This window comes from Diprion similis, chromosome 2 (genome assembly GCF_021155765.1).
Source record: "Diprion similis isolate iyDipSimi1 chromosome 2, iyDipSimi1.1, whole genome shotgun sequence".
NCBI lineage: Eukaryota > Metazoa > Arthropoda > Insecta > Hymenoptera > Diprionidae > Diprion > Diprion similis.
The window spans coordinates 19485362-19508901 of NC_060106.1; the positions used below are offsets into that span (position 1 = coordinate 19485362).

General features: G+C 40.3%; 7 protein-coding genes across 7 annotated transcripts; 5 read left to right on the forward strand and 2 right to left on the reverse strand.

The window, feature by feature from the left end:
• The first annotated feature begins 1511 nt into the window (after positions 1-1511).
• Positions 1512-4728, forward strand: LOC124416297 (IQ motif-containing protein H-like). Its single transcript, XM_046897229.1, has 5 exons — positions 1512-1669; positions 1787-2236; positions 2312-2813; positions 2879-4049; positions 4118-4728. The coding sequence occupies exons 1-5, from the start codon at positions 1512-1514 to the stop codon at positions 4726-4728; spliced, it is 2892 nt and encodes a 963-aa protein (XP_046753185.1).
• Positions 4729-4751: 23 nt separating this feature from the next.
• Positions 4752-6581, forward strand: LOC124416298 (mitochondrial 2-oxoglutarate/malate carrier protein-like). The gene is made up of 7 exons (XM_046897230.1): positions 4752-4908; positions 5128-5197; positions 5458-5667; positions 5734-5899; positions 5938-6136; positions 6222-6321; positions 6386-6581. Exons 1-7 carry the CDS (start codon positions 4752-4754, stop codon positions 6579-6581), a joined length of 1098 nt encoding a protein of 365 aa, XP_046753186.1.
• A 90-nt stretch (positions 6582-6671) lies between these two features.
• Positions 6672-8266, reverse strand: LOC124416563 (mitochondrial 2-oxoglutarate/malate carrier protein-like). Its single transcript, XM_046897754.1, has 6 exons — positions 8147-8266; positions 7859-8074; positions 7662-7798; positions 7389-7559; positions 7187-7286; positions 6672-7074 (listed from the first exon to the last, which is right to left on the reverse strand). The coding sequence occupies exons 1-6, from the start codon at positions 8236-8238 to the stop codon at positions 6882-6884; spliced, it is 909 nt and encodes a 302-aa protein (XP_046753710.1). The 5' UTR covers positions 8239-8266; the 3' UTR covers positions 6672-6881.
• A 286-nt stretch (positions 8267-8552) lies between these two features.
• Positions 8553-11228, forward strand: LOC124416299. The gene is made up of 8 exons (XM_046897231.1): positions 8553-8777; positions 8873-9064; positions 9153-9305; positions 9384-9482; positions 9600-9902; positions 9982-10114; positions 10175-10800; positions 10896-11228. Exons 1-8 carry the CDS (start codon positions 8553-8555, stop codon positions 11226-11228), a joined length of 2064 nt encoding a protein of 687 aa, XP_046753187.1.
• A 421-nt stretch (positions 11229-11649) lies between these two features.
• LOC124413968 (cilia- and flagella-associated protein 45-like) lies at positions 11650-14261 on the reverse strand. Its single transcript, XM_046894797.1, is given in 8 exon segments — positions 11650-11787; positions 11879-12046; positions 12127-12729; positions 12826-12946; positions 13266-13450; positions 13543-13737; positions 13933-14106; positions 14178-14261. Coding segments are annotated over 8 exon segments (1668 nt in total).
• Positions 14262-15357: 1096 nt separating this feature from the next.
• Positions 15358-18503, forward strand: LOC124412522 (uncharacterized MFS-type transporter C09D4.1-like). The gene is made up of 6 exons (XM_046892467.1): positions 15358-15893; positions 16642-17111; positions 17253-17464; positions 17718-17821; positions 17933-18043; positions 18120-18503. The coding sequence occupies exons 1-6, from the start codon at positions 15643-15645 to the stop codon at positions 18451-18453; spliced, it is 1482 nt and encodes a 493-aa protein (XP_046748423.1). The 5' UTR covers positions 15358-15642; the 3' UTR covers positions 18454-18503.
• Positions 18504-19752: 1249 nt separating this feature from the next.
• LOC124412516 (uncharacterized MFS-type transporter C09D4.1-like) lies at positions 19753-21891 on the forward strand. Its single transcript, XM_046892455.1, has 6 exons — positions 19753-20032; positions 20150-20619; positions 20694-20905; positions 21116-21219; positions 21323-21433; positions 21532-21891. Exons 1-6 carry the CDS (start codon positions 19758-19760, stop codon positions 21842-21844), a joined length of 1485 nt encoding a protein of 494 aa, XP_046748411.1. The 5' UTR covers positions 19753-19757; the 3' UTR covers positions 21845-21891.
• Positions 21892-23540: the final 1649 nt, after the last annotated feature.

A 23540-nucleotide genomic window follows, 5' to 3' on the forward strand; every position in this document is an offset into this window, starting at 1 on the left:
GTATATGTTGCTTTCATTAGAGTATATATTGTGTACGGTAATTACGTGTATAATTATTATTGTATATCGTATACTATATGTTATGAATATTTCAATTTTCAGACTTAAGAATTCATGACAATTGTAACAATAAAGGATAATTTTTGTTCGGAAGAAAATTTGCTTTACGAATTTGGTATTTGGATCGAATTTTTGGGATTTTGGGCTTAAAGCAAACATTGATGTTCTAATGCATTGAATGTGACAAAAAAATGATAGTTTTATTCATACAATGGCTCTTTGACTATAGTTTATTAAACTGTACACTTAACTTAGTACCTTATTTTACTTATCTTGACACTAACTAAGCACTTAGAATAATTATATTATTAGTACTTATGTTTAAACAAAACCTAATATCAACGATAATTAAGAATAGACATGACTACTGAATTACTGGTTAGCACTTGTATTATGTAATATACTTATTCATGATTGAAAAGAATGTATGTCGTGTATCGCTGGTAATCTGTGTCATATCAAATATTTGTGTGAACCTGATTCCAAAAGGAATGTAAACAGTACCCATACTTATCCCATACAATATCTAATATCACTTCGTTGTGAAAATTGACGCTCGAACCATTTGGTTTGTCACGTTCTATTTTGCAAATGCAACATTTCAGAACCATGCTGAAATTTGATTACGTTTATATCATTTTAACACTGCACACTTCGAACTACTTAAGCATGATCAACGGAGGAAACTAGAATTTCAATACGCTATGCAGGTTGTTCGAGAATGAATTGTACAATCGAAAGTATCTACGAAGGTTCGGACTTTCTGAAACTAATTTTAGCCGATTGTCCTTCAATTGTGCCATAACCTACTTTTTTGGTTATGTACTTGAATAGTTAATGAAAAAATAATTAGGTGATATTTTTTATTTTTCTGAATACACAAAAATAATAGCTGATGCGATAGATTGAAAACAACGAATTTATGACGTCACCGATGCTAAGAAATGGGATCTATTCAGTTATCCATTATTAGCCATTACAACTTTTAACTAAGAAGGAAATTTATTCCAAAATACATTTTTGATTAAGAGATATTATTGAGTATGAGAGATGTATTAAAAAAAAAATTCGATTAAAGGTCATGACACAAAAAAAGACGTATTGAATTTATTTCCCTAGTTTATTTACCCCTAGTCTACATGCATAGACTTCACGTTTCACAAACGTAATGTGCATGCACTTGTAGTAACGTATTTAATCTACTGCAAGTGGTATTTCTGCTGCTTACCGGAACTTGTTCATTGTTTTATATTGCGTTTATAAAAGGCCAAAGTTCATGGCTATCAGCAACATAACAACTGCAGAATGCATTTGTTCGCTCGGTGAAAATGTTTAACCTACTTTACCCGTAACACCGTGTTTGCAAATACACAATTTCGAATTACAGTTATCTTTTCATTTCCCTCATTATTTACCGAGTTTTGAGACTGTGCATTTAAAATCTGTACAAGATGTTCCGAGATCACGATTGTATCGATGTAACTGAGTTGGAAACGAACGCGGTAGAAATGATGCTGCAGGTTCTGAAGATGTTAGATACAGAATTCGTATCATCCAAACAGAACGCGATGGAGCAATGCAAAAAAATGCGCGAGGAATACGAAAAGAGGTAAGTCGCTTGCTCCGTTTGCATAAGTTTGGATCATCCGGCTCGGGGGTGAAAAAGTTATCAAAAAACAGCTTCTGTTTAATCGTATAAGATTAAATTCTCCCCACTTCGCTATAGATGTGAACTTGGCGAGCCGAACACGATGGTTTACAACACCATCCGGAGTATTTATCAGGAAATAATAAACGATCTTACGGAGATACAGAAATTGTGTGCAGAATACAAAATCCGCTCACAATTAGACTTGGGTAAGGAGTCAGATCTGCGTCAGAAATCGGTCGGGTACAAGGAGTATATCGAAGATCTAAAGAAAATTGGTAAATGCTGGAAACCGCCTGATGAAGATGAGGAGGAGAAATCGATTGGAGAACATAAAACTTACCAAGCATGTAATTGCCAGTGGACCAACGTCCCGGAATCCGAATTGGAACCCACTCAGGATATTTTGAAGAGACCAATCAAACCACGAAGAACGGCTTTCGATCTAAGCGATTTGAGATTCAAACAGGAATTAGCGGTACTTCGAACGAGACTGTTCATCCTGCCCGAGATAATTCCAAAACGAAGGTAAAGTTGACGATAAGACGCGAAATGTTAGACACATTTCGTTATTTAAATCTCGTTATAATTCACCTGCTGCAGAAAGATGAGTGGATTCGACCGAGCTTCTTCGCTGTTGGCGGAAATCAAGTCGATTGGTAGTAAGATAGAGTTCAAGGATTTCATGGAGGAATGGGCGTCGTGCACAGTAGCGAGTGTTGAAGAGGAAGCGGCGAAGATAGGAAGTTTAAAATTCGTCGACGGTCAATTTACGCCCTGCGAATTATGGAAGAAGCTTCTCGACGTAAGCGGCAATCAACTCAGATCAAAATGGCTGCTGGTAGTCTGTCCACAGATTGAAGCTAGGCTAAAAAAGCATATCGTGCCCTTGGCTCACTTCAGTCCCAAAAAAGTCTTTGCTATGCTTTCTCGGATCCCGGAAAACGGATCGAAGTACACTCTATCAAAGGAGGAGTTGATCCACATGCTTGACGACAAATCGGACGTAGCCGAATGGCTCTACGGATGGAAAGTCCAGTTCAAACTACTCGGCGGAATCCAGATCGCCGCCACAACGATACAACGATACTGGAGAGGCTATGCGGTGAATGAACACGAAAATATTCAGCGACGTGAAAATCGAGTAAACGTGTTGATTTCAAACCGCAGGTTCGGAGAGACGTCCGTGAATCCGACTGCAGGTACATAGCAGCAAGTATAATCTGGATGGCTTGGTTGTTCATGAAAAAGCGGCGCGAAATGCACGCACACTACCTTACAAAGATGCTGGTGACTGTGAGCGCGACTGAAGAGCTCAACGCGAAACTGGCTGCTAACTATTACGAAATAGTGAAAGAGGCACACGTGGTAATCCACTTGCCATCCATCGGTCATCCGCCGGACGTAAGAAACTCCATATCGCCGCCGATATTCCGCATCTACCAGAACATCCTAGCGCTGAAGATGTCGTTTTTGAAAAACCGTCACGCCGAGGTGATTTACATTCTACCCGTGGAGCCCTCGGACAGTCTTCTCCGAATGTATTTCGACATACTAGAATCCGTTAGGCCAAACGAAGGTATACAGAACCGCGTGACTTTCCTCGCGTTGTCAATGAGGCGGGCCTTCGCTCAGTGCTCGTTTAATACCGCGAGGACTTTGTACTACTCGGGCGATACCATGGCAGCTTTGAAGCAGGCGATCGCTGGAAAACCTGCCTACCTTTTGCCCTGGGTCATGGACGAGTGCGACGTATGGACCGCTGGCACGCTCAGCGTGCCTTGGCTGGGTTCATCCATGAGCCTCCAGTCACGGTTGTTGAACAAATCTGCAAACGCCGAGCTCTTCACGAGTTTAGGCATCGATCAGCCGCCGTACAGTCCGTTCGTAAAGGATTACGGGACCCTCTGCACAAAGTTGGCGAATCTGATCTGCATGCACAGCGAGGTGTGCTTGTGGCTGATAAAGCTGAACGTTGGTATCGATGGAAATCAGACGGGAGCTTTTTTGATCAACAATATAAGTGTGCCGTTCATGCTCGATCTCAGAAAAGAGAGAATGAGTTGCGGCGAAGCCTGGACCACGACTGAGCAGCTGAGGAAACCCTACCTCGATCTACTTCTCGAACAACTGCCGAAGGTCGTTTTCACGTTGACCAGATTGGCGCCGAACTACAAATGCTGGAAAGACTTTTACGCCAGTTTGACCAAACACGGATGTCTCCTTCAAGCTGTTCCTGACAAAAAGACCTACTCCATCCTCAGCGCTGCCATCTTTATTCCGGGACTCGAGTCTGGTCGAAAACCTGTTTGGATTGGAACCGCGGATCAAATGCACTTAGGTTAATTGACAATTATTTTTTGCCCAATTTCTATGGATTTTAAACTAGTATCAGTCTTTCTTCCGCAGAAACTCAGTTCACGGCCTTCGGTTTCATGATACCGCAGACTTCTTTTCCCCACGAACAAATTCAAACGGTCGTCACGACTCTCGCCGAAGCGTTGCAAGAAATGGGGTACTTTGGATACGCGAGTTTCGATCTATTTTGCTTCGTTCAAAAGTTCGACGATGTTCCTGTGGCTCTGATCCTTGACCTCGATGCTTATTACGGGAAGGTTCACAACTTTCTGGACTGGTTCTCCTTCACGATTAACGGAAAGTATGATCCCGAGAAAAATGTCTTCCAAAGCGACGTTAACTTGTCCCCTCAGACTCGGAAGACGTTTCGACATCCACAGTCGCGAATTGTTCGCTGGGATGAAACGAAGGAAAGATTTGGTATCGCCATGGGACGGCTTCATCACACTGAACTTTATCGCCATCGGTGGCCGAAATTATACTACTTTTGCAAAAAGTGCAAGGTACGCGCTATTCGACCTTTTGCACTGCCGTTATCTTCTTCCTTTACCACAAATTTGTTAGCTTCAGAGACAAGTCCCTCTTCCAGATCACCTACGACGCGAAAACGAGAGTTGGGTCCCACGTTCTATTCCACGATGGAGAAAGTCGCGCTCACGTAATGATGAGCAATTGTAACGTCACGATGAAACAGTGTCTGGAAATGGTCACAGCGAACTTGAAGAACTTAAGTCAGGCATTGACCATCAAGTACAAAGGTGTTGCCGAGACTAACATAAGTGCGGCGGCTTCGTATCTAGCAAAATTAACTGCCACTTATCGACCGATGCACAAAGAAATATGTAATCGGTCAAAAATAAATTAACACATTTGCAAAACTGCATTTGGCATTACTGTAATGTAAAATTTTATACTCGATGCCTTACCAGCTACTACAAGTATTGAAAAAACAGATGAAATTTACTTCGGTATTTCGTAACGTCAGAAACCGGCGCTGCGTCAGGCAATTTTCGATTGCTGTGTCAGTAGAAAGGTCATTCTATAAACCAATATGTCGACAGATGAAAAATCACCTTTGGTCAGACACCAGGTACCAATCTACGTAAAATTCGGTATTGGAGGTTTGGCTGGGTGAGTGGAAGGCAAAAGGAAAGCTCGAAGTCTGATTGTTTACTTCTAATTTATTTCTTTACGAAAAAAGATTTATTTAAAGATTTAAGCATCACGGTTCGTTAAATTCATCACCTCAAGCTGCTCTTCATTGTTTTATTGAAAAATCAAGGAATCAATTAATCACTTTGGCTCTGAGGCTAGACTGGATAATCTGGGGTAACCTTATTCCCACCATCGTGCAATTATGAAATATGACATTTGCATGATGTACAAGATAGTGTGACAGGCCAAGCCCTGACACATCCAATGGATGTCCTAAAGGTTCGAATGCAAGTCTATAAGTCTGATCTATTGACCACGATGAAGCAAACTACCAGAGCGCAAGGCGTTCTTGGACTTTACACAGGATTGTCAGCATCTCTTTTGAGACAGATCACTTACACCACCACGAGGCTTGGCATTTTCAATACCATGTCAGAAATATGCGAGTAAGTGAAGCTTGTAACGATCGCCTTTTGAATCGATCAACAGTTGCACTTTCACTTTCCTTCCAGAAAACACTTTGGGCGCCTCAATTACCCGACTCTAATATCCGTGGGGATGTTAGCCGGAATGATTGCCGCTCTGGTTGGAACACCCACGGACGTTGTGATGGTTCGGATGATCGCAGACGTTGGAGTGCCACTTGGTTGTTACGACATCGAATTCCACCTTGCACGGTCCAAATAATTTAATCCACCGATAAATATTCTCACAACTATCGAGATGACATTCGTATTTGCCCAGAGAAACGTCGGAGCTACAAACACGCGATTGATGGACTGTTCAGAATCGTAAAAGAGGAAGGAATTCATACTCTCTGGACCGGAGCAATGGCAACGGTTTGCAGAGCTGCGATTGCTAATGGGGCTCAATTGGGAACGTACTCAAGGTCGAAGACGATGCTCAAGGACACTGGTGAGCCGGAATTCGAATGGTATTCAGACCTCTCAAGTACTCCTCATTGCGTGCTTGACTACTGCAGCTTTTTTGTTTTCAAAAGGACACTTTGAGGATGGTCTTCCAATGCAATTCGTCGCTGGACTCATTTCCGGCTTGGTAGCAGGGACAGCTTCGTTACCGATGGACATCGCGAAGACGAGGTTGGTGTTTACTGTTTGTCAATAATAAGAAAAACTACTGAAACATCCTACGCACGTTACATAGAATTCAAAATTGGAAGGAGTCCGACAAACCCCCGGGCACTGGAAAAATGCTTCTCACGATCTACAGATCCGAAGGCCTCCTATCTCTCTGGCGTGGATTTCTTCCTTATTATGCAAGACTGGCTCCGAATACCGTTATCACCATGGTCACTATGGACCAATTGACTAGATTCTACTTGATGTATTTCCAGAGTTGAATCTGTCTTCCTTGACTTAAGATTATGTGAATATATTACATATACCGTTTTACCAATCCTGTATCTTGTTTACATTGATTTCCTCCACTGATATCATCGCGGAAGTATGGAACGAAGTATCAATTTAAGGAGGTGAAACGATTTTTCTTGTTTCTTATACGCATGTGTAAGCAAAACGCAAAAACAAGTAGGTACAAGTTGAATATAAGTATGTATACTATATATGTGCTTGAACATAAGAAGGGTTAAGGTTCATGTTTAGCATTGAAAAGCTATTCAATTGCACGCGAAAGAAACATTTCAAACAAAATATTGCCTCGATAGTTTGGTCAGCTGTTCGTTTATCATGAATGTAAGGACCGTGTGAGGTCCAATCCTGCAGTAGGTTGGCACGAATCCTTTCCACAGAGCAGTTATTCCTTCCTGCTGTGCGGTCTTGGTTATTACACTTATCATTGACGGAGGTTTCACCGATGCCTTAAGATTCTGTATTCTAAAAACAGAAAAAAACACGAAAGGCATGTTTTAATTAAACCCAATTAATTGACCAACTACTGCAGAATATTTGTATTTACACAGTCTTACTCTACCACAAAGTCGACTACCTTGTTTTCGCAATATCGAAAGGCATGGAGTTGAACGATGTAAGAAGTCCAGATACCATGGATGCCCAAAAATGGAGAGGAATTCCCTCCTTAATGTTCCCTGTGGAATTGAATAAGATAATTGAAGCTACATTTTTCTTTGAAAACTCAGGACTGCAGGTCCTGTGTTCAGTCTCTGCATATTAACAAGAATGATACAAACATGTTTTCACTATCATTTTCTTTGCTTGACTGTAAGTCGCCAATTGCGATACATTTACAACCGCTGCCCTTCCCATTGTCGGGATGCAGCCTCTCCACAGTGCAGTGATACCTTCTTCCTTGTAAATTCTGAAGAACGCGTCAAAGACGTGTTTGTAATTTCTCCTATGATCTATTCTTCGGTAAAAAAAAAAATTGACATTGTAATCGTTCTGAACCTCACAGTTCTTCACTCAGGCTTGTATGAATTGGCGAAATTTTAATAAACTCATACCTGGTGGCAGCCTTCCATCGGCTGACATTCTCACCAGCGCTATCTCGGCCGGGGTTCCTACGAAGGCTCCGCAAACTCCAGCAGTCATTCCCATTGTACAAAGGACCATAAAACTGGGCGGGGATGCCTTATTCGCTCTGTAAAATTTCCATGTAATTCTAGGAATGTTTTTTGAGATCAGTTTTTCATTTACGTACCTCCAAATATCCAGCAGCTGATTGTAAATCCCTAATCTTGTGGTGGTGTAAGTCGCTTGTCGAACCAAGCCGGCAGTCAAACCTCGATAAAATTTTGTTAATCCTTCCTCAGCCATGATAGATTTCATCAACTTTACGATCGAGGTTCCGTCACGGTTCAATTGCATACGATTTTTTAGCACGTCCATCGGATGCACGACGCAGGTGGCTAGCATTCTATAATTAGAATATAACAAAGTTGATCATTGATACGGATGTAGAAATTTATTTTTTACTTACAAACCTTACCCTGACAGTCCTCCATTGATAAAGTTGAATACAGGAGGTACGGACTTTTGCTTCGGTGTCGAGGGTTGGGCTGAACTCTTTTGGTCAGCCATTTTCAATCGTTATACGATTGTGCTAGTTTTCCAATAAATTTTTATTTATTTTTCATCAACTTTGACAGAGAATAAAATTTTTCTTACTGAACCTCATGGAGAAATAATCCATTCACTATTTAAAGTGTATTCAGACCTCTTGAAAATCGAGCGCGTATTGCGTGAGCGTGACATTTTATCAGGCTGACGTTTGAAGTCGGAAATTTATGGACAACTTCATACACCAACGTCAAAATTTATATCGGCCGATTTATAGCCGAGTGAAGAAAATTTTAGGTTTTATTAGTAACTAAATTATCTGGTAAGAGCAGGCAATGTCCTGGACTTCCTTGGATGAAGATGCCGCGACATCCTCAAGTGACGAGGACGAGGACCTCGCGAAAGGAGATAATAATCCCGTACGGCATATGAATAGAATGATCGAAAATATAGAGAGGGAAAGTAAAAAGTTACCGTATTCCGGACTTGGGGAAGGATTGCAGGTCAAAGAACCTCACAGTTATGTCTCTAAGGACCAGGACCCGAACCCTGTCATCCAAGTATATTATACGTATTACAAATTTAATTGGTACTCTAACCACGAGAGCTTAAAAGCAACCACTTCGAAGTCTCGGCACAATCTAATCTACCACAGGAACAAAACTCGGACAATGAGATCCTCTCGCAAAAAGCATCCAGATCCCAGCTGAAATTTCATACGATTTTGGCTAGCAAGGACGAGCATATTCGTACCTTGCAGAAACTTGTAAACGGCCAAAGAGAGCAGCTGTATCATTTCCTCAACATGTCTATGAAGAAGGAAACTTTACTTAAGTTAAAAAAGACCGTAAGGATCTTCGTCCCGAATCTTTATTACTGGAATGTTTTACTTTCAGGGTTACTATCGACGTTTTGGATAATTTTTTTCATTGTAGTGTCGAGAGACAGAGGCACTAAGTCAAAATGAAAACATGTGCATGGCACTGGACAAGTTCAAATACGAAAACAATTTGCCCACTGAACAAACTATGGTTCGGAAAGACGTGTCCAGAACTTTGCTGAAATTGGAAAGACTCATGAGACATCAGGTGCGACGTGAATTTGCTTCTTATAGAAGCACGATTTCGGTCGAACGTAACCCTGCAGTTTTGAAATTTTGTGTTTAGGTAAGGCTTGTGAAAGGTATGGAATTGGGCGTCATTGACGAAGATCTCGAAGGCACGAGTAACTCCGTTCAGATCAGCTGTATTCGTCGTGAGAACGAGGTAAGATGCAGGAGTGTGCAGTCGTTGAAACCCTTTCACTATTTCTGGGACGTTCGGTTTACCTTCGGTCAATGGTCCGGTTTTTGAATATACAATGAAAAGCAAACTTGACTGCAGTTCACAGACGTTCAAAGGTTGTCAAAAGGCACGAAAAATATTCAACGCAAAATACGAATGCTGAAGATTCAGTTAAAGAAGTTGGCTTTGATCGAAGAAGAGCGGATCGATTTGGTAGAACGTGTTTACTCCATTCCATCCGATCAACGACAGTATTATGCTCACCTGGCGGTGATTGAGCGAGAGAAAAGTCAGCTTCTATGTGAAATCGACAAGCTTAGAGAAAATTATAGAAACCTAAAGCAGAAGTGTTGCTTGCTAGAAGGAACTGACGTGGGCCTAAGCGGAAATAACGATGGCAAGGTGCTGGTGCTCAGCCAGATTTTCCAATAACTTTCGCTCGTAATAAACACGCTTCAAACATCTAAAAAAAAAATTTCAGATCGAAGGTATTGACCTGAACACAATGAAGACTGGTTCGAAAACGCACTTGAAAACGTCCCTGGTCGCAATGACGAAAGATGAGAAAGGGAAATTGAGCTCGGATTCCGTCAAGTTGTACAATGAAAACGCAGGTTTACTTCCCGAGCTACATTACGTTTATTGGCATTGAGCACATTGACGTTATTTTTTAGAAATGGCCGAACGGCTGAAGAACTTCGATAACCTAAAACGGGAGCGTGACGATTTGAAACGCGAAATCGAAGTACTGGTGGAGAATTGTCTTCGGCTTCAGGGCGAAGTCAAAGCGCTTCGTATGGCCAGCCGATCGGATGATCTACTCGAGCAACTTCGTCAGGCTTGTTTGGAAAGAGAACAGCTCAGAACGAAGCTCGATCGACTGACGAAGGAGGGTCCGGGTGTTTTGAGAATTTGCGGTGAAACGGCGAGCAAAGTTGCCGAAGAAAGAGACCAGCTTCGACTTAAGGTTCTGCCGAACTTCTCAGCTTGTGGAAACATCACGAGACCATTCCACCTTCGACTTTTTCAGCTTGCCGAGTATCTGACTATGGAAGAAGACGTCAAGTCATTGCGTTTCAAGGCCAGCCAGGCTGAAGCCTGTCGCGTCGAAGTGGAGAGATTAAAAGTGGTGGTTGCGGAACTTGAAGAAGTAAAAGCAGCGCACATAGCTTTGCTGGACAAGAATGGAAGTAATCCCAACTTAGTCAGTCCCCTTGACAGAGACATGTACAGAAATATGTCGAAGCAATTACAGCATCTGAGGGAAGCAGAAAAGCAGAGAGAGTGGTTGGTTCTCGAAGTGAGTGTGAATGTCTGTAATAAGAATTGCAGGAATTGCGTAATTGGTCCGGTTTTTGGAAAATGATTCACATCATACTCACCGTCTTCCTCTAGATATCTAGATACAAATACGCTCTTCTGAGACAAGAAGAGGAGGTCAAAGACTTGGTCGATACCGTCGACAAATTGATGGACCACATAAAGACTCTCAGAATCAACTCGACTGTAAATCCTGCGGAAGGGACTCCCGATGGACCGGAAGTAATCGCAGTATTGAACGCTGAGGAGGAAAAACGGCTCGATATGATTCGAAACAGAATATGCCATGATACTTTAAAAACTGCGCCGCCGCCGCAGGAAGAAACGTTCTCGGAAAGCACTCCTGAAAAAACTACCTTCATTAATTCTTTGAAGGTAATATTAGAACAACACTCACTGTCATGGTAAACTCGTTGCTTGATTACATGACTACAAGATTATACTCTCGTCGTAATTTTTAATTTTCAGTCTTTCCTGGGATTGGATAATAGCTCGACACTTCCTCGGGTTGTTTAACTTTGGGCTATAAGTTGTTAACTGAAACAAGTTCGAAGCAATGAAGTCATACACATAATACAGTGGATTGCATCAATGTAATGTTTTTTGTTCTATATACATTTGATACTTTTTTTTTCGCACATCAACTTGAGGTCAATAAATTTACTACTGTGCTGTGCTAGTGGAACCCTCTCCATGGACTTACTGTCTTTCTTTCGCGATGGTATAAAAGTTCGAATACCCACGAAACGTTGAAATACAAACAGGATATCAGATATAAAAAACATATATTTATACAAGAGACGTAAGGATCTTATACAGAGCCACAAATTCATATGTAAACAACTTCATGTTCCGGAACTGGAGCAGAGCAAACGGGCATACGTTTCCTTGGTTTTCTTGCTGGTGCCAAAACATTATTTTCGTCACAAGGTTTCCTTGGGAATAGTCCGTTTTCTATCTTGAATTTCTGTAACAATAACAAGGTTGCGAGTCTTGATTTTCCGCGGAAGAATAACTGATTGGTTAATATTTGCAAAAATTGAAGCAAGGTAGCCAACCTCGATTGTTTTGAGTATAGGAAACAGCGGTCTAACGCCTTTGGATTCGTCCAGGATTTGCTGACCGTATTCCAGTACTTTTTTATTAGTTCTTTCGACGATTGCCACTGCAGAATTTTCGTCATTCTCATATCGCTTTTCACGGTTTCGTTTCTCCTCGTTCTCAGACTATACAGTTAAAATGAAGAATCAATCAAGACGGACGATTTTTGCATCTAATCTACAGTCAATTCTTAAAACATTCTCACCATCTGCTGTCGCAGGTCTCTCGCAGTGGCCATTTTCTGTTCCCACTCTCGTTTGCGTTCGTTAATTTCAAATTCTTTGTTATATTCGTCCCTCTTCAGTCTCTGCAGGGTTTCCCAGTTATTAAGCTCCTTCGTCTCGTGATCTCGTTTTCGCTTTTCATTCGCAGCCTCTTCGCCGAGTCTTATGCATTCCATTTTCAGCTCCAGTGCTCTCTGCTTTTTAGTCTCAATCATCGCCAATTCTTTGGCTTCGATCTCTTGCTGGGCTTGACGCATCAGCTCATCCTCGTTGTCCAACCGTTTTTTCCACGTTGCAGCGGCGAACTTTTTTCCTGAGAAATAGATCCCAGTCACAGATTATTGCTCCGGAAAAATTTCCTTTCGCAAAAACTCACCCAAATACTCAGCGTGGTGCGTTTTGGCCTGCAGTTCTTCCTGTGCCTTAATTTTCCTCATTTGGGCGATCCGCCTTTTTGATCTCTCGAATATCTCGATGGCTCGCTCGCAAAATTCGTTCTCACGCTTCGACTCGATTTCGAATTTTTCCTTCTCTCTAATAGCGTCCGTCACTAACTTCTTCAGTTCGTTTTTGCGGTTCAGCGTCTGAAAACCAGAGAATAACGTTGGCTTTGGATGATAAAGTGTTCACAGACCGGAGGTCTGAAACATGTAATTAATGTAATTATAATTAACTTCCACCTGTTCATCCTCGCATTCTTTTATCTCTCTTATCTCTCGGGCCATATTGATCAGATCTTGTCTTCCCATCAAGTATTCCTCTCTTTCAGCCCGTTTCAAATTATTTCTGTTATCGTCGATTCTAAAAGCGAGTTTGTAATTGAAAAACAAAATTCCTCGCGTAGTATTATTTAAAATTTTTTATTTTAAATGAAAATTTTTACACCTAATAGTGTTTAAGAAACTATTTATCTCGGTAAGTTTCCCACACACATTGTATTTAACAATAAGTTAACTACATGGCGTGTGTAATTTTTTCTGGTTTCGATAAAATGAAGATAAAATAAAATAAATATATCCAAGTCAATAATATTACCGCTCAAATTGGCAATTTGTCATTGCATTTGATTCTATTCTCACTGATAATAAATTGTATTCGACTAAAAATAGCGAATGATTACTGTTTCTTAAGCTCTTCTCCGTAAGCTCTGTTTTTCTTCTCCCTTTCGGCGGCCTTCCGAAGCTCTGCTTCCTCGAAGGCTTCAGCCTCCTGTTTCAGGATTTTCGCATACTCCTTTTCCTGCTCTTCGTCGACACCTTCAAGAGTTTTCTCAAACGCAATTTGGGCATCTCGCTCCCTAAAACACTTTGCAAAATTGCGACAAAGACAGATAAAATCGGTTGTTTAAAATTTTGTGGCCCCTTTGGAAAAAAAGGGGGGGGGGGGGGGCGTTCTACCTCGGAAGTAAGAAGAGCCCCGTTAAGCAGCCTGCACAGAGGCTTTTTGTAGAGCAACAACCGCCTCGCTTCTTCGACAATTTTTGCCCTTTCCGCCGAATTTTGCTCGGCAATTTCCTTGGCGAATTGCGCGCGAATTTCGTCTTCCTGTTTTCTCTTGGCCAGAAGCTCGGCCTTCCTACGATTCTTGACGTTCTGTCGTATCGACGTAGGGATAGCAAATGTTGGTCGATTACTAATTATTCTATTAATTAGTAATGTTATTAATAATTATATTGATTCTCATGTGAGTAACAACCGAGTTTTCCCCGCGTCATTAAGAAGAATCGACAGAACCCCGGGGTGATTGTAAACTACGTGAAGGTAATTTTAGCTAGGTACCTAACATACCTCGTTAGTGTTGTCCCAATGCTTGGACATTTCGTAGGTTGCCTTCCTAATTGCGGCCAGCTTAGCTCTCTCCTTTTCAGCTACGACCGTCATTCTTTCGGATTCATTCGTGTAGTCGACGAGCCTCTTGTACTCGCTCCGGGGTGCGATAAGCATCAGCTTTCTCTCGGAGATCTTTAACGGTAAGAATTTGCGTTGCAAAGCTAGGAAACTCGGAGATAAAGAATTTTCCCGCTTTATCTCACCTTCGTGTTACTCAGCTTTTGACCAGGCTCCAGGTAGTAGCTTGTCCTTATTTTCGATTGAACTTGCTGATTTTTTTGCACCATCTTGTAGCGTCGACGATTTGCGACGTAAACCAGGTGTCGACGAGGTTGGAAAAAACGTTGGATTCCGATCGCTTTATATCTTAATCGCAATACCGGATCAGAAGGAAACGAACATTGCTACGCTTCTTAAAGGCGAGCGGAAACATGGCGAGGCAATGAATCGAATCGTTGAACGTCTCCCAGTTGCCGTTAGAGATGCCCAGAAGTTGTTGAATCGATATCATAAACTGAATGATATGACTGAGTATCAAGTGATAACTACGTAGTCGATATTAAGCAATTCATGTTGTAAATTGAAAAAATGGTTTTGCTATCCTTCGGCTTATTTCGACTCATCGCTGAGAATTGAAATTGAGAATTCGTGCTAAAGAATGAATTTGTAAAAACGAATCGTAACCATGGATGTCACGAAAATTCGTATTTCACGAATTACGCGTCATGTTTTATGATCATTGTAATCAATATATTAAGTCAGTTTGCTCTCCCGAGTTCTGAATGTTGAAAACTACGACATAGCTGCGTATACTTATGCATTTGAAAATATACATAGGACGATTAGATAATATTGTATTTTTCTTCGAGCCATCCGGTTTTAGACCACTTTCCCCTACTCAAATTACCTTATTACATCACGCACTTAAACTTAATGGCTGCTAACTATTTAGCCTTCATCGATAGCTGACGCTGAGCTTGACATAATTATACAAAAGAAAAAAAAGAAATAATTAATGAATAAATAAAAATCATGTCACAGGTAATGAATATAGTAGAATAATTGTTTAAACATTTATTGGTAATTAACCGGAGGAAACTGAAGTCGATTTTAGAAAATCAACCTTCTGGGTTAACGAAACAAAATGGAATGACAAAAACATAATAATGCTGTCGTAAATGAAAAATCGGACATTTCGCACCTAATCCCATGGTTATGTGTGGATTTCCCTCACTGCCAATTATCTATGCGTACAAATACGTATATATATATATATACATGTACATTCGAACACCGTAATTTTTTCCCCTCCACGATTGGCCCACGAGAAGGTTGTATTATAGGTATATGTACCGGCAGATTGTTCAGTGATTGTTGGTCCGCTTGTTAGTATTTTAGGAGAATTCAGAGCTAGTAAGTCTGCAGGATAAACGACATTTTAACTGTCTCGTTCATTTTCACGAGTGTTCGGTAGGTTCGTGCAGGTAGTTAAACGAAAGAGTCAACACGACGTCAAGTCCGCAGGAAGGACGGTCTTTAGTCGCTAACGAAACCTTGCTTCGCGTCGACCCGGTGAGAAAGCTCTTCCTTGTTTGAAAATAACTGTGCCAAATCAAGTATTAGGCAGATGAGTAGCGGCACGGCATAATCGTAAAGTGAATAACGAAAATGGTGGCAGCGATAAACGACGGTTTCGCGAGTGCTCCGGAAGTGATAACAGTGCAGGAAAATGATTTTCGAATGTCGGCTGTACTCGAGAGCGAAAAAAGGTTGGGTGAAGACGGGGAGAAAACCGGGTCCGAAGCTGAAATTAAAGTTTACCAACGCCGTTGGCTTCAGCTGGGCCTGTTTTTCGTCTACGGTGCATCAAACAACATGCATTGGATACAGTTCACTATCATTGGAAATTTAATATCTAAGTAAGCATTAATGAGTAATTGTTAGGCTGGTCGTTGAATGGCAGATCATGTCGGACGGTGATAAATCGGTTCGAATTGTAGAAAAAAAATTTCTCTTTCATTTTTCCAACCCTTAGTCTCCCTGTCGATCGTATATTTCCCACGAGTTGTGGTTATTTTAATTTAGTATATTATTTTTTAATCATTTCTCAAGCTATACATCGTCGTATTTTATACATTTTTTTAAATATTCGTTGAATTTCGAAACGTTGTTGGTTTCGATTCTATAGGAAAAAGTTGTGTTAAGCACTTTTTTATATTTAAATCCGATCTACGAAAATCCAATATTGAAATCCCCCCCATAAAAAAAAAAAAAAAAAAAAAAAAAACATTTAACGACCACCCTAGTAATTACATACCTATCCAAATATATTTAAATACTATGTGACGAATGGAGAATTATATTTTTTTTTCCTTTTCTCAATGCTTTGGGCAATGTAATTAAACTTCCTCTCTTACCTACAACCGAATCCCGGTAAATACTGTACTTTATATCTACAAAGTTTAATGATATCGTAACCAAAAGGTTGCGGTCGGTAAAATTCGTGAAAGAGGTGTTAAGTTATTCTGAAAAAACAAAAACAAAAAAGAAAAACACACACACACACACACACACACACTGTGTATTTTCTCACTTCTCCATTCGTACACATATATTATGATTAACGCATAATCGTGAATAGAAACGTTGTGAATGTATAATACGCAGGTACTACGGCGTGTCACCAATAGCCGTAGATTGGACCTCGACGATTTTTCACGTGATGTACGTAGCCTTGATGCTCCCAGCTTCCTATGTGATGGACCGAGTCGGTCTGCGATGGGCCTGCCTGATCGGTTCGCTAGGGATCTCGATCGGTTCATGGATAAAATTTTTCTCCGCTTCGCCGGACCGTTTCGTGGTCGCCTTCGTCGGTCAAACCATCGTCGCATCCGCCCAGGTTTTCGTCTCGACCGGCCCGGTCAGATTGTCGGCCCTTTGGTTTGGGACCAACCAAGTTGCAACTGCGACGTCGATAGGCTGCTTTGGCCCCTTGATGGGCATCAGCACGCTCTTCCTGATCGCACCGATGATCGTGAGGGACCACGAGAACATAGAAGATATCGGGAACGACCTGACCCTGCTTTTCTTGGGAATGGCAATCCTCTCGACGATCGTCACAGTTGCGTTATTCTTCTGTGAGTATAGCCTTGCCGAGGCACATGATGGTGATATCAGCTATCCGCATTCGTAATTTGCTTATACCACGGTCCACCTGTTTACATCATATTATTATACCTCATATACATATTCCTGCATTAATAATTTATGACTTACAGTTTTTCAGGATGAACCGCGTCTGCCGCCGAGTGAGGCAAGAGCCCTTCAGAAGGCCAACAGCGAAGCCGAGACTGGACAATTCTGGGCAACGTTGAAAAGAATTCTCAGCAACAAGAGTTTTCTCATGCTTTGGAACTCGTACGGCATTAGCGGCGGGGTTTTAGACATGATATCCGCCCTGGTTAATCCGTTTTTGTTTGGTCATTTCGAGGTAACTTTAAATTATGAATTCAACAATTTTTGTAATTCTACAAGGTGTAGGGTAAGTATAATTAATCATGAAATGTCTGGCCCGATGTGCTACGACTTCTGGTCTGAGATAAACTTGCATTGGTCACCAGAAGTTTGTGTTTCGAATGCCATTCAAAAGATATATTTAACAATTTGAACCCGATACCTATTTCATGCGAGGAAAAAAAAAAATTACCTTATCTCATGGTGGAAATATAATCTTCGTTACTTAGAACTGGGAAAAAGATGCAGGTTGGCTCGGGCTGATAATGTGGTTCACAGGAAGTTTCGCCTCGATAATATTTGGGATAATATTGGACAAGACGAAAAAGTTCAAGTAAGTATATACATATATATAAGGTGGATAAGTTTGAGCAAGAGATTCGACGGTTTTGTAAATGAAATGAAACGTACTGCACTTACCAACGGGCGGTTATAACGTTTGCAGAGCACTCAACATCTTCATCTACGCTTTTACTCTCGTCGGTGAAATCCTATTCGCTGTTGGACTTTTGATGGAAATCAGATGGCTGGTATACGTCGCTATTACAGTCTTGGGGTAATTGATTTGTCTGTGTTAATTCCGGCATGCGATAAGAATAGGTTTTTAAATTTCATATTAATTATGACTCTAGGGTATTCGGCGTCACCTATGGAAGCATCGGGTTTGAACTGGCTGCCGAAAGCACTTATCCGGAACCGGAGAATGTGACATCTGGACTGCTCAGAGTGGCGAACCAGTTATACGGCGCGATAATGGTCGTTATTGCCGGTGTTTTATTGCGGACTTACGGAGACGTTGTAGCACATGGTTGTGTTATCATTATTGTTGGCGTAGGCTTAGTGCTGGTTCTATTCGTTAAGACCGATCTTAAACGGCTAAATGCCAAGGAACACTGCCATGCTAAGCGCAATCACGTCACGGGGTCGAAAATTGTCGAGCCCGAGACTGTCCAGACAAAATTGTGAAGGGTGGAAGTGTGCTGGTTAAATTTTCTGCCAGTTTTCTATTTTTTGTAAAGAAACGCGTGCCGATGGATACGTGCTCGGTTTACATATCATACCATGACACTCCTATCCTCAATGTTGCAGCTAATTGTAAGAATAATTAGCCCACACCTCAGACTTGCAGTATAATAATTATCTGCAACGGCTCTCCATTATTGGCCGCTGTCTCATCCGAAGCAGCAGCACGGAATTCTGCAGATTTTATTTTAACAAAAGTTTATATCGCTCTTCTTCCGAGACATGCCAGTTTGGAATTTTCGCAGAAGCTATGATACCTATTTTCAATCGATTGGGAAGATACCTGCGCCAACAATGAACTCTATAGCATTTGTGAAACTTTGACGTGTTAAATGAATTTAAACTCAATAAAACAACGACAAAACCGTGATTACTTTGCTCAAAGATAACAGCAGCTCGCGGTAGCGAGTGAGTAAATTTAGATAAGATTTAGTGAATTTAGATAAAATTTTGGTATATTTTTCAAACGGAGGTGGTTGTACAAAGTTTAAAACTAATCATAATTTTACGTGCCAATGTTTGCTTCTACATCTTATGATATACCTAATTTCGTAATTCGACAACTGTACTTGCTCTGAATTTCCGAAATTAACAAAAACTCTGAGAAAAAACGCATATCAGATGGGAAAAAAACAAAACAAAACAATAAAAAAAAAAAAAAAAAAACGAACAAATATCGGGTGATAAAAATTGGAAATAAAAATCTTTCGAAGTCATATATTAGACTGTGAGTTTCTGATTTCATGTACAATCACTGTCCCGTATTCTACATTATTTATTACCTGCGTTTAAAAATAAATTCGAACCTATCCTGATCTGGATTCGCAAGACTGTATCAGAAGCGTTTTTTTTTTTTTAACTCTACAGCTATTTCACACGTGGTGAATTTCTGAGTGACCTTGAGGTTTCCATTCTGCACAAAACACCTTAAAGATGTTATCGTAAATGACATCTGAATAAAGCGCTGAGTAAACCACACCTGTCTTCTCTCAACTTTTTAATCTTCTTTACTTTTCGACGCTTGATAAACTGTCTTCAACAATCGCTTCTGCAGAAGCGTTGCGATTCCGGTGTTGCTACTTTGAAATTAACTCTCAGTCAAGAAGCGTCGACAAGAAACAAGTTTACTCGGATGAAAAAGTCGAGACGAACAAAATCTATCCTATAATATTCTGTAAAATCGTCGTTGAAGCTTATATCTTTTTTTAAAATCATTGCCGAGTATCATCTCATCAAGTTGAAAGAAGATGGTGTCAATGGATGACGAGCACACTGCCAGAGAGTTGTTGACAGCACGTAATCCTAGTAAAATAACGCCGATCGTGAAGTGCGAGAAACGCTTGTTGGCTGAAAAAGACGTGGAGAAAACAACAAGGGAAGCCGAGGAAACGGCTACAGGAGCAACAACAAAGCTTAAAGTGTACAAGAGACGTTGGTTCCAATTAGGACTATTCTTCTTCTACGCCTTATCGAACGACCCGCATTGGACGCAGTTTGCATGCATCGGCAACACCATATCCCGGTGAGATCCAACGACGAATGTCTTACGAAAATTTGGAAAATCTACTAATAAGTTTCACGTGATTCTCGCATCGAATTGCTTCTTCATTTACAGAACTTGATTGTAAATTTTTCGTAGGTACTACGGGGTCTCCTCAGCAACAGTTTCCTGGACCTCGTCGATCCTTCAGGTGATCTACATCATCATCATCATGCCAGTTTGCTGTGCGATGGATCGCGTTGGTCTACGATGGGCCTGTCTGATCGGTTCAATCGGGATTTCGACCGGCTCTTGGATCATATTTTGGTCTCTGTCACCGGACCGGTTCGCTATGGCTATCCTTGGTCAGTTCGTCATCACCTTTTCACAAGCCTTCAGCCTAACTGGGCCGGTTAAATTGGTTGCTCTTTGGTTCGGTCCAAATCAAGTAGCCACTGCAACGTCAGTTGCATTCTTCGGCGGGCCATTGGGTATTGGTCTTTCCTTTTTCGTCACACGAATGATCCTGAGGAACCACGACGACGTCGAAGACATTGGCAGGGACTTGTCGCCTCTCTTCTTGGGCGCAGCAGCCTTTTCCACTGTGGTCACAATTGCTCTGTTTCTTTGTGAGTTGTCCCTCGTTGACATCGGTTATCATCCACCCTTCGACGAACGTTAAAATGCATGCATAATCCGTCAGTTTTTCAGGACGAACCACACCTACCGCCAAGCAGAGCTACTGCTCTTCAAATAATTCACGGCAAAGTCGATGATACAAGATTCTGGTCAACGGTGCGAAGAGTCATAACCAACAAAAGTTTCTTCGCTATTTGGAACACCTATGGCATGGGTTACGGGTTGTTTAGCACCATGTGTTACATGCTAAACCCGTATTTTCTGGCTCATTTTGAGGTATAATGTACACAGAATTATTTCTGAATTCAACATTCTTCGTTAATTAGGATCAAGTACGTCTGGTCTTGAAGTTCAAAGTTCAAGTGCTGCTGAATTTCGACTTTGGAGCGATTCAGTGCAGGTCATGTAGGTCGAGCCTGTTCACTATAGAATTTTCGGAAATCGCATATTTAATCAATGTTTTCGCTTCGTATTCGTTTTTTGAAGAACGGGGAAGAAGACGTTGGAAGGCTTGGGATTCTGATTGTAATCGCGGGATACTTTTGTTCTCTCGCCTTTGGGATAATCTTGGACAAGACGAAGAAGTTCAAGTAGGTTTTAGTCAGGACCAGAAAAATTTACAGATAAAATCTAGTAGTTTATAAAATAATTACGTGTAATACGAAGGCTGTAACGATTACCATGCTTATACAGAGAACTCGGTGTCTTAATCTACATCTTTCTTCTTGTTGGAGAAATCCTGTTTGCTGTTGGACTGAAAATGGAAATCAGATGGCTGATGTTAACAGGTTTTATAATTTTCGGGTAAGTAAGAAAATACTTGAAATTCGTCAAAAATTCATCGTGACACAAGAGAATCTCCCATTTCATCTACAAAATTACGAAATATTTTTTTATTTCAGTTTGTTTGCGGCCAGTTATGGGAGTCTAGGTTTCGAATTGGTTGGCGAAGTTACTTATCCTGAATTGGAAGACGCGTATGCGGGGCTTTTAATTTTTGGGAATCAGCTTTACGGTGGGATATTTTCAGTGATAATTCAAAGATTGTTGCAAAACAACGGAGACATAGCGGTACATGGATTTGCCATCGCCATTCTATCGTTGGGCTTGGTAACGTCTGGACTTACTGACATCGAGCTCAAGCGTCAAAATGTTGAAAAACAGCCCAACGAAAGGTGTAATGTAGATACTCCGTTGAAACCAGTCAAGTCCTGATACATCCGGAGACAAAAAGTAATTTACGGTACTATGATAATGTTATATTTTTTTTTTTTTTCAATTAAAAATGCGTGACTTATCCGAAAAAATCAGGATCCGCTATATGGGTTTGATAAATCGTTATATGCTCGGAAATACCCGTAAGCTAATAGTTTTCGGTGAATTAATTACCTACATACAGATATCGAGGCCTAAGGGAATATCGTGCAACGTATTAGTCAATTATTTTACCACACTGAGTGAATGTGAATTAAGAAATGTGTCGAAAAATAATTATTTCAATCAATTAGGACCGTCTTGAAGTGAATGGTTCACTTTTAGTCACCAATTAACGTTTCATTTTGGTATATTGGATTCCAGTACACAATTAGGACCTGTACGAAGGAAAAAGAAAAAAACAAAATTGTTATTATTAAGATAAGTTTTTAATACACATTTTTTTCTCTCTATAAATCATCTGAAAACGGAAAACCAGTGGCACGAGTAATTAAGTATTCGTACATGTATATTTGTATATTGTGGAATTTTTTTTTTTTCCTGTTTCACCTTTATCGTCAATTATACATATACATATATGCATACATATACGGAAACACAATCATCGTTATGCGTATATACGAGCGATATTTTAACTTGTAATTTGAGTTTATATATCTTGATGTGAAATCTTGTAATCATCTCTGTTACATGCACCGATAAATCGTGAAATCATGTAGAATTGCAGATAATATGTCAATAAATCGATAATATACGAAATGAGAAAAAAGATTTGTATATACTAAGTGCTTTGATATTCGTATATTTAAATTTATTCAAATCTTTTCGCCTCAATATCAACTTGTAATTAGCATATTTTTAGTGCACATTTAGCGTTAATAGCGATGGATGATAATTAATGAAAATAACGCTCATCAAGATCTCATCATCTCTACAAAAATATTTGGCCTCCAATTAGTGATTGTTTATTATTTTCCTCGGCACCGTTCTCGTTCCTCGTTCTAATTAGTACAATACTGTACATACAGAATACAATAGTTCAAAAGTTCCGTAATTTTTATTTCAAGTCTCAAATCACATTAAGGCCATTCTCGTAGTACTTCACGTTCTGTACAATAATTACAAACAGGTAAAGGGTTAAGATTAACGGGGGGGGGGGGGGGGGGGGGGGGGGGCTAAAAGAAATTTAATTGTCAATCTTTTTTAAACCAGCTTTCGAAAACTTATCGTATCGATAATAATTTTCGTTTGCTCTTCTAACAATTTCTTAAATAGTCCGCATCGATTTTTCATACTTTAATCCAGGTATACAATATATAAACCTACACCGCATATTTGCGTATATAATAATAATGACAGCAATAATCGTAATAATAATAATATGTAACTCAGTCTTTCGTGAACATACTAAATCATACTCTCATACTTTTTTTGAGAATTTTTTTTTTTTAGCATTAATTTCTCTTCATACATTTTAACCACGTGGTTTTCCTTTCAATTTTTTGTGATAACTCGTTACATGGCAAAACCGAAAGAAAAAAAAATTATTCGTGATCCAATGCGTATATTTTTTTAAGTGGAGTCAGGCAAAAATTATTAAAACTAATTCATAGAAGTTCGATTACTATACTACAAGCTTTATAGTCTTGATTTTATCGTTTGATTCTTAATTTTAATAACCTTTTTTACGATTATT

Coding starts and splice junctions, on each gene's coding strand:
- LOC124416297 (XM_046897229.1), top strand. CDS start 1,512: ATGTTCCGAGATCACGATTGTATCGATGTAACTGAGTTGGAAACGAAC. Junction 1,670..1,786: donor CGCGAGGAATACGAAAAGAG/GTAAGTCGCTTG, acceptor ACTTCGCTATAG/ATGTGAACTTGGCGAGCCGA. Junction 4,050..4,117: donor CGCGGATCAAATGCACTTAG/GTTAATTGACAA, acceptor TTTCTTCCGCAG/AAACTCAGTTCACGGCCTTC.
- LOC124412522 (XM_046892467.1), top strand. CDS start 15,643: ATGGTGGCAGCGATAAACGACGGTTTCGCGAGTGCTCCGGAAGTGATA. Junction 17,112..17,252: donor CACAGTTGCGTTATTCTTCT/GTGAGTATAGCC, acceptor TATGACTTACAG/TTTTTCAGGATGAACCGCGT. Junction 17,465..17,717: donor TTTTGTTTGGTCATTTCGAG/GTAACTTTAAAT, acceptor TTCGTTACTTAG/AACTGGGAAAAAGATGCAGG.
- LOC124416298 (XM_046897230.1), top strand. CDS start 4,752: ATGAAACAGTGTCTGGAAATGGTCACAGCGAACTTGAAGAACTTAAGT. Junction 4,909..5,127: donor ACCGATGCACAAAGAAATAT/GTAATCGGTCAA, acceptor ATATGTCGACAG/ATGAAAAATCACCTTTGGTC. Junction 6,137..6,221: donor GACGATGCTCAAGGACACTG/GTGAGCCGGAAT, acceptor TGTTTTCAAAAG/GACACTTTGAGGATGGTCTT.
- LOC124412516 (XM_046892455.1), top strand. CDS start 19,758: ATGGTGTCAATGGATGACGAGCACACTGCCAGAGAGTTGTTGACAGCA. Junction 20,033..20,149: donor ATCGGCAACACCATATCCCG/GTGAGATCCAAC, acceptor AATTTTTCGTAG/GTACTACGGGGTCTCCTCAG. Junction 20,906..21,115: donor ATTTTCTGGCTCATTTTGAG/GTATAATGTACA, acceptor CGTTTTTTGAAG/AACGGGGAAGAAGACGTTGG.
- LOC124416563 (XM_046897754.1), bottom strand. CDS start 8,238: ATGGCTGACCAAAAGAGTTCAGCCCAACCCTCGACACCGAAGCAAAAG. Junction 7,799..7,858: donor CAGCTGCTGGATATTTGGAG/GTACGTAAATGA, acceptor GAAATTTTACAG/AGCGAATAAGGCATCCCCGC. Junction 7,287..7,388: donor GAAAATGATAGTGAAAACAT/GTTTGTATCATT, acceptor TCAATTCCACAG/GGAACATTAAGGAGGGAATT.
- LOC124416299 (XM_046897231.1), top strand. CDS start 8,553: ATGTCCTGGACTTCCTTGGATGAAGATGCCGCGACATCCTCAAGTGAC. Junction 8,778..8,872: donor ACCCGAACCCTGTCATCCAA/GTATATTATACG, acceptor AATCTACCACAG/GAACAAAACTCGGACAATGA. Junction 9,483..9,599: donor GTATTCGTCGTGAGAACGAG/GTAAGATGCAGG, acceptor ACTTGACTGCAG/TTCACAGACGTTCAAAGGTT.